Genomic DNA, 8,772 nt, shown 5'->3' with positions numbered 1-8,772 from the left:
TCAGGCATGCAAGAAGAGAGCTTTAATGGAGCCTGCTCATGACTCTTCAGTGTCTTCACCCGTCAATTCTGAGGGCAATAACATAAAGCTTACCAGCCCAAGGTTGTAATTTAGTGGGAAGCTGGGGCTTCCTTCTGCCTCCTGCTGCTTAGCAGTGGCTCTCTCCTCACAGACTTTAACTCTGCAGGCAGATCTGGGAGCTGTTTGATTTCTCTCTGCTTTGCATCAAATTCTACTCCCATTTACTGCTGAAGAGAAGCAGAGCTTTCTGACCTATCCAAAAGTTTCCATTGTTGTCTGCTCAACTATAATGCTTCCTTGGAGGTGGAGGACGGTTCTTGATGGTCTTACACTTGGGAATGTGTTGCTCAGCCACCTTGGGAGCAAAGTGGTGGCTACAGTGAGGACACTGAATGTAGTCCGGGTTTTCTGCAGGCAGGATGGGAGGCAAGTGTGAACGGTTTTCACCTTTGGCAGTTACCTGCTGGACCTCTCGAGCCTGGCGGAGCGTATGGATAAAAGATTCGTGCTTCTGTCTCCAGTTGTTCTTCTGAGGAGGTTCAGCCTGTAATGTAAAAGGGAGACTGATCATTCAACTTGGCACCTATCTCCTTCCTGAGTCTCTTTTAGAATAACAGTAAGAAATGAAAAGGGTACTAATCAGCAAGGTCAAAGAACAGGAAAGGAGCAACAGTGGTAACTGACTTGCCAGCGTTGAGGTAAACCAAGGGCCTGCAAAGGAGGTACTGCTGAGAGGCAAGCCACTTTCCCAACAGAATCCGGAGAGGTTCAGTGCTTGGAAGTACCAGATAGTGGAAAGTAAGGAGGTACAGGACTGAAAACAAGCAGGACCCCACGGCTCCTCCCACCTTACGCATCCAAGTGTCCAACACCCAGGCACACTCACAGAAGAGCAAGGATTTATTCTCTGGAGAAATTGAACCAGACAGACTTCTGACTCAGGAAATCCAGACGGTGGAACCGGGTTAATCTTGGGGCTGAAAATGGGGATTAAGTACAAGTGTACATACCAAATTATGGAACTGTCAGCCTCCTTCCCCTGCTCAGCCCCCAGAGTACCAAGCAGATTGACATCCTCATAGGAAAAAGAGGGGTTCTCTGGATACACGGAGCAGTCCAAAGAAAAGCCTTCAGATACTGACCTTGGGAGACACTAATTAAAAGACTCACTATTTGGTAACTTTAATATGAAGATCCTTAGTCAACAAGCCCCACTTAAGCTTAAATATGAAAGGACAGCCAGGAATCATCAGATATTTACTAAAAGCTCTAACAAGAAAAAGAGCCCAGAAAGTCCACAAACAAAAACCTAGGAAGCAGCAACAAGGCAGGAGGCAGAAGAAAACTTTTTTTTTAACATGAGACCATATCAACAAAATGAGTATCAGAAGAGATTATGTCCATAAAACAAGAAGAGTATACTATGAAAAAAGACAACCAGAGAACCAGAAAGATTATAAATCAAAACTTTGATAGCTAAAAATAAAAATTATTTAAATAGAGGACGGGCGCGGTGACTCATGCCTATAATCCCAGCACTTTGGGAGGCCGACGTGGGCAGATCACGAGGTCAGGAGATCAAGACCATCCTGGCTAACACAGTTAAATTCCGTCTCTACTAAAAATACACAAAATTAGCCAGGCGTGGTGGCACACGCCTGTAGTCCTAGCTACTCAGGAGGCTGAGGCAGAAGAATTGCTTGAACCCAGAAGGCAGAGGTTGCAGTGAGCCAAGATCGTGCCACTGCACTCCAACCAGGGCAACAGAGCAAGACCCTGTCTCAAAAAATAAATAAATAAATAGAAATGTTGTAAACTAATGTCAAGAAAATTTCTCAGAATGGGAAAAACAGATGAGGATGGAAAGTAAAAAGAAAAGATTAGAAAATTAGAAAGTTAATCCTGGAAGTCCAACATGTGACCAGTAAGAGTTCCAGAAGGAGCAGAGAAAGCACAAGGAGAAATTATTATTATTATTATTATTATTATTATTTTATTATTTTTGAGATGGAGTCTCGCTCTGTTGCCCAGGCTGGAGTGCAGTGGCACAATCTTGGCTCACTGCAACCTCAGCCTCCTGGATTCAAGCGATTCTCCTATCTCAGCCTCCCAAGTAGCTGGGACTACAGGCGTGCGCCACCACACCCGGCTAATTTTTGTATTTTTAGCAGAGACGGGGTTTCACCATATTGGTCAGGCTGGTCTCGAACACCTGACCTCAGGTGATCCACCTGCCTCAGCCTCCCAAAGTGCTGGGATTATAATCGTGAGCCAGAGCACCTGGAGAGGAGAAGATTATTAAGGAAATAATACAATTAACATTCCTAGAATTAAAGGTCACACATTTTGAGACTGAAATGGCTTACCAAGTATCCAGCACAATTATTGTAAAGTTTCAGAATTTCAAAATAAATAGAGAATCCCGTAGCCTTTAAAAAAAAAAAGGTTTCTTGTAATGAAACAGGAATCGAAATGGCATTAGATTTCTCAACAATACACTGGATGCTACGAGCTAGTGGGAAATACCTTAAAAGTTCTAACAGATAATCATTTTCCTCCTAGAATTCTGTACCTAGCCGAAGCATCAAATGGGGGCCTGTTACACAGATAGTGTCATTCATTCCAAGACAGTATACCTGCTGTGCACCTTTCTTAGTAAGTTTCAGCAAAGGAAGGAGTAATGCAAGAACAAAGAAGACATGATGCTGGAAACGGGACCCAACAAAGAAGAGAAGCAAAGAGAAGTCCCAAGACAATGGGTTTGCACCAGGCCTAGAGAATAACCAGTCCAGGCTGGAGTAGAAGGGATCAGAGTGGTGGAAGGGAGGTTTTCAGAATTAAAAAATCAAACTGATAGATTATGAGAGGTGTTTGAGCATTATAAAAATGTTAACAGATGTCTGATATCAGATGGATCATTGTGGGGGAAAAAAAAGACAGGTATGTAGAAAATGAAGGAAATGAAAACATACATCCATTATTAACTCTAGGTACATGTGGGCAGAGACAGAATTTGTTCACTCATTAATGAACAAAATGTACATGATCATTACAATGTGAAAGCTAACTTCTTTTAACCAAAAATTGTGATTCAACTACAGTGGAAGGGTAAGAGAAGGACAACAGTAGGAGAGAGGGAATATGAAAGAGAATTTCACTCCCAGCTTCCGTAAGAAGTTACCAGGTAGACCAGGCATTGTGGCTCACGCCTGTAATCCCAGCACTCTGGGAGGCTGAGGTGGGCAGATGACTTGAGGTTAAGAGTTCAGGACCAAGATGGCCAACATGGTGAAACCCTGTCTGTACTAAAAATACAAAAATTAGCCGGGCGTGGTGACGGGCGCCTGTAATCCCAGCTACTTAGGAGGCTGAGGCACAAGAATTGCTTGAACTTGGGAGATGGAGGTTGCAGCAAGCCAAGATCAAGCCACTGCACTCCAGCCTGGGCGACAGAGACTCCGTCTCGAAAAAAAGAAAAAAAGAAAACAAAAAGGTAATGTAGAAAATTGATAAATCAAGAAAATAAACATATTATTTAGAAATATAGAAAGGCAGGCCAGAAGAACCATCTAACAGAACTGAAGGCTGCCTCCGGGGGCTGAATTAGGGGCTCCAGTATAGGTCAGTCAGTACTACATGATTTTGTAAATGCATGCAAACACTATTAAATTTTTAAAAGAGAAAAAGACAAACAGCTCTTGGTGATCTGGCATTGTTAATGATGAATAATAGGAAGAGAGACTATTGAAGGAAAAGAAAGGATCCTTCCGGAAAGTCTCCTGCTGAAACAGACAAGAAGGCAAGAGAGTGTTAGTGATGGTAACCAGGAACCTTTAAAAGATTCGAAGGCCAGGCACGGTGGCTCATGCATGTAATCCCAACATTTTCGGAGGCCGAGGCGCGTGGATCACAAGGTCAGGAGTTCAAGACCAGCCTGGCCAAGATGGTGAAACCCCGTCTCTACTAAACATACAAATTAGCCGGTGTAGTGATGGGCACCTGTAATCCCAGCTACTCAGGAGACTGAGACAGAGAATTCCTTGAATCCAGCAGGTGGAGGCTGCAGTGAGCCGAGATCGCGCCACTGCACTCCAGCCTGGGCAACAGAGTGAGACTCTGTCTCAAAGAATTTGATCAGGGGAACGTTCCTCAAGTGTATGAGATACTTTAGTAATTTACTTCTTATACTCTAATTCCTCAATTTTATTCCTCATTGTACTGAAATTCTATTCAGTTAACACTTATTAAGCACAAAGCACAAAGATATGTTCCCTGTCCTCAAAAATGCTTACAGTCCAGGAGAGAGACGGGGTGTACGTCTGCTGGAAATTACGTGAAGATTAAAGGATACCAGGAAAATCACCTGTTCTTGAGTACTCTATAGGAATGACAGGAAGGTACAACCACTCAGCTTCCAAAGGCACAGCACTGTGGAATAAGATTTGAGACATTACCAGGGTGGTGCGGGTGCATCTTAGTCTAGGTCCCTTCTGTCTTGGTGTCCTCAATGTCACACATTCCCCTAAACTAGTTGCCATAAAGCTGGAGCATCTGATCTCAGGAACCTAATTATTTTGCTTCACCATAACTGTATTTACGAATTTAAGAAACACAAGATTATTTTAGGCTCTGACCAAAAATAAATTGCTACAGTGGGACAGAGTGAATTCCCAGTGGATTATTGGGTTGAACTGAAAGAAAACAGGAAAAAACAGTGAGTGGCCATCACATTATTCTCTGCAAGAGCAAAATGTTGATTTCTTCTTTGGAAACTAGATTTCAGGGAGATTATCTCTGAACATGGATGGGACTTCCTTGTGATTTCCCCAAACTGTACTGAAAAAAAGAACTCTAATTGTAAACAATTTCTTCTAACAACCATCATATAAATGTGAATTTTTAAAGGCTCCAGCAAATATCAGAAACTGTAAGGTCCCAATGGACAAGAGGTGCCAGCACAGTGGAGGGAGGGTTGGGAAGAAATGAAAACAGAATGACACTCTCTTATTTTTCTGGAATATTAGAACTAGACAGGGCCTCTGAGATCATACGGTCTACACTTTCTCAAACTTCAATCATCTGTACTTTCACTTCATCCTTATAATTAATTAATATTTTTCTGTAAATTTACAATCCCTGGAAATCAGGGGCTTAATATATTGTTATATTTTCCTAATATAACACTGAAACACTAAACACTAAAACTACTAAAATAAAGCTTGTCAGTGTGCCACACCTTGAGAAATAACCATTTTATAAACCAAGTGGCAAAACCTTGACATGTCATTCATTTATGAGATAATCTTCTCCAGATGTGTCCAAATGTGCCTATGAAGTTCACCTAAATTTATCATGTAAGTGTCACGAAGCCCTTACTTTTTACAACCTGGTTTTTCTAAAGTGAGAAATAATTGGCAAGGGCATGGTTTGTTAGATAACCAGAAAGAAAGTCCTTTTTACCTTCAAGGTGTTTACGTTCTAAATGGGGAGAAAAAGAATTCCAAACTTAATTGTGTTTCATCTATTTACGAAGAAGCTATGTCAACACTGATCTTTTTTTTTTTTTTTTTTTTTTTTTTTGAGATGGAGTCTTGCTCTGTCGCCCAGGCTGGAGTGCAGTGGTGCGATCTCAGCTCACTTCAAGCTCCGCCTCCTGGGTTCATGCCATTCTCCTGCCTCAGTCTCCCGTGTAGCTGGGACTACAGGCGCCCGCCACCATGCCCGGCTAATTTTTTTGCATTTTTAGTAGACATGGGGTTTCACTGTGTTAGCCAGGATGGTCTCGATCTCCTGACCTCGTGATCCACCCACCTCAGCCTCCCAAAGTGCTGGGATTACAGGCGTGAGCCACCGCGCCCGCCAACACTGAGCTAATCTTAACAGACTACATAGTTAAAGGAATGGTCACAGATTCTAGTCTTGGGAGGTGGCAGAATACATTGCAAAGAGTGAGGCGTTCTCTCCAGGTGACAAAAGCCTGCATTTTTTTTCTTTAGATTTTTTGTGTCTTTTAAATTTTCTACAGTAAACTTTTATTACTTTTATAATCCAAAGGACACAAATTCTTGGTCTAGATTTTTTAGTCATTCTAACCAAGATTTATATGCTGACTCTGCCACTTAAAGCTGTTTGTGACCTCAAGCAAGTTACTTAGCCTGTCCAAGTCTTGATTTTTGAACTGATAAAATGAGAGATAAATGTGAGGATCACATGCAAAGTTCCCATCACAATGCTGGCATACAGTAGTAATCAAGAAATGTTAATTCTAGACGTCAATTCTTCCTACATGACACATGAATTTTCCCTAAAGAAAACTGATGATGACAAAACAGACCCCTACAATGATCCCCACACCAAGTCACATCCATAAGGCTCTTGTTACCTTGGCTGAAGCTGGCCCCTTCCAGTTCAAGTACTGCTCTAGTTCTGTGCCCTTAGCCCGGGCCCTGGAGGAGTCAAACACTTTCCTCTTGGAACCCTGCATCCTGCTGCAGATGTTGGAGTGTCTCTCCAGCCTGAACAAGAGGAATTTTCGCCCACAGTGGCTGCACTCACCCAGTTGTGGCTCTTCAGTGGAGCCGCTGGAACCTGAGGAGTCTGGTGCCATGGACAGGCTGGAATTTCTGGCAGATCCCTGCAAAGCACCGCCTGGTGTTTCTGAAGGCGGGGAGAACTTCTCCATCGACGGCTCTGAGACTCGGTCTCGAATTTTGTTATTGCTTGCTACCAGCCTTTCCCTTTTGAGTCTCTGGATTCTATAATCAGAGAGCTGGAATGGACTCGAATTTTGTTGAGACCGTCCCCAAGTTTCATCCTCTCTCCTGTCTCTACTAAATTCTTCCTCAAAATCAAATTCTGGGGAGAAGACAGTTTTGTGCGTGGTGTTGCTGTTATTACCTTTAACTCTGCTCCTGGGGAATATAATTTTCTGTAGCTCTCTGTTTTCATTTTCCTTGGCCTGTTCCTTTTGCGTCTGGATCCTTCTGAGTTCCTCCTCTGTCTTCTTCAGCTTTCCCCTCAGGAGAATCTGCTTTCTTCGGATTTCCTCCTCTAAGCTCTCCCCTGCAGCTTCTAGTCTTCGGATCTGCACCCACTCCATCCTGTCCAAGTTTGCCAAGGCCTTCTCCGCCTGCATGGCAGCAAGAACAGGATCAACCACAGAAAAGTTGATCTGGTTCCTCACATCAAAGTTCCTGGATGAAAACTCTCTCAGTTCAGGGGGCCTTGGGTAGACATTCTGGTCCCCATCAGTGCCAGACTCACCTGTACTGCACGACTTCCTGTGGACCACGGGTTTCAGTGGGTACGCCCGGTCCACTCCAACTCGTTTCTTCGTAAAGGGGATAAAGTCCTGGTTATTGGCTTTGGGATACCAGGATTGAGTGCCTGATGAGTAAAACAAACCATTTCCTTGGCCCTGGAAATCACTTCCTGCATCTTGGTGGCTGATTCCAGTACAGTGGGGATAGGAGTAGCTCCGGGCTTTTGTGTGGGTGTTCCATTTGGGGTGAGTATGGACTTTATCCAGAGTCAACTCTTTGTTGCTCAAAAGCTGCTTCTGGAAATTATTCTTCAGGTGCCCCTTCAAGGACTGCTGGGAAGAGTCACTTTGTTCGTAAGAGTCTTGCTTGGCTGAGTGGGGCCCTGGAGCTTCTGTTGTATTATGTGGAAGCATAACGCCCACAGGCAGATGTGATGCCAACCGCTGGAGACCAGCCATTCAGGGCCTGGACTGATGCCTACGGGAGATTTAAACCAGATACATGCGAAGAGTTTGTCTGAGGTTCACTCTCGTCTGCTAAAGCAAACTATTTCTACATTTGCCCTGCCCACATTTCCTTAAACTTTTCTGGGGACAGTGGTGCTGGATCTGCCAAAGCTTCCCTTCAAAAACCATTTGGTGAGTGATTACTATGCACAAGACACTGTGTTAGGCCCTGAGGGTAGAAAAACGGAGGTGCTACAGGTGTTCCTGCCACCTAGCTTTCCTCTCCTCCAGCACCAGCCTCTGCCACGCACAGTATACTCTATAGTAAGTGGAAAGAGCATCGGATTGAAAGTCAGGTTTTAGGCCTGTAACAGGACAAGCGACTTCTCCCTTGCTGGCCCCCGTTTCTTCACCTGTAAACTGAAGGGTTCCGTCCGAGTCCAGCCTCACCATTTTACAGGTGAGCAAGCTGTGGCCCAGAGGTAGTGACTGGCACAAAGAGCTCTCAGGGCTTCCCTCCTGCTAGAACCGTGCTTGATTCAAAAGAGCACAGAGGCTGCTAGGGCCTGGAGCAGGTGCCTGGCTGTCAAACCCTCATCCCAGGAGTCCCCGTGGCGCAGACGGTAAAAGTTTTGTAACCTGAGCGTTGAGGGCCACCTGACCTGGCTGCAGCCGGTTTTAGATCCTTAAGGCTGAAGTCACGTTCTGTCCCGAAGGGTCAACTGGGGCGCCCCCACTACGGACTCCGCCTCTGGGGCAAGTCCTCTCTCTCTCCTGCCCTTCGGGCCCTTAGGAGGTGCTGACCCTCTGTCTCCCTGCCCTTCTGCGTACCTGAGGCCCTCGGGCACCGCTCCTGCTCAGGGAAAACCCCAGGGCCTAGTTTCCCAGACCCAACCTCCCCCTCAACCGACGGTCGCGCAGGCGCTCTCAGCTAGCTTCTGTTATTCCCGGTGCCTGGAGACCGAGTTACTGGCGGGCCAAGCTCCGCCCCTCGCTGCGAACTCCTCCGGGAGGCGTGCGCAGGCGCAGTGCACCAGCGACCC

At 45.1% G+C, this 8,772-nt stretch overlaps 1 protein-coding gene across 3 annotated transcripts; it reads right to left on the bottom strand.

Annotated features, from left to right (window-relative positions):
- On the bottom strand, nt 1-8,772 carry ZC2HC1C (zinc finger, C2HC-type containing 1C). Of its 3 annotated transcripts, none has more exons than XM_011981547.1 (3): nt 8,561-8,772; nt 6,404-7,760; nt 1-565 (listed from the first exon to the last, which is right to left on the bottom strand). In XM_011981547.1, the coding sequence occupies exons 2-3, from the start codon at nt 7,739-7,741 to the stop codon at nt 302-304; spliced, it is 1,602 nt and encodes a 533-aa protein (XP_011836937.1). In that variant the 5' UTR covers nt 7,742-7,760; nt 8,561-8,772; the 3' UTR covers nt 1-301. The 3 variants fall into 3 exon arrangements, with proteins under 3 accessions (XP_011836937.1, XP_011836938.1, XP_011836939.1); XM_011981548.1 differs by having other exon boundaries at nt 8,369-8,658; XM_011981549.1 differs by having other exon boundaries at nt 8-565; nt 6,919-7,760.

The sequence above is a fragment of the Mandrillus leucophaeus genome, unplaced genomic scaffold, assembly GCF_000951045.1.
Source record: "Mandrillus leucophaeus isolate KB7577 unplaced genomic scaffold, Mleu.le_1.0 Scaffold228, whole genome shotgun sequence".
NCBI lineage: Eukaryota > Metazoa > Chordata > Mammalia > Primates > Cercopithecidae > Mandrillus > Mandrillus leucophaeus.
The sequence above is the reverse complement of the archived record's forward strand: the minus strand, read 5'-3'. Positions and strand labels throughout refer to the sequence as shown.

Excerpts from the sequence above, each read along its gene's own strand:
- ZC2HC1C (XM_011981547.1), bottom strand. The coding sequence starts at position 7,741 with ATGGCTGGTCTCCAGCGGTTGGCATCACATCTGCCTGTGGGCGTTATG. Across the intron at positions 566-6,403 it reads AGGGGCCAGCTTCAGCCAAG|GCTGAACCTCCTCAGAAGAA; the intron begins GTAACAAGAGCC and ends TTTACATTACAG.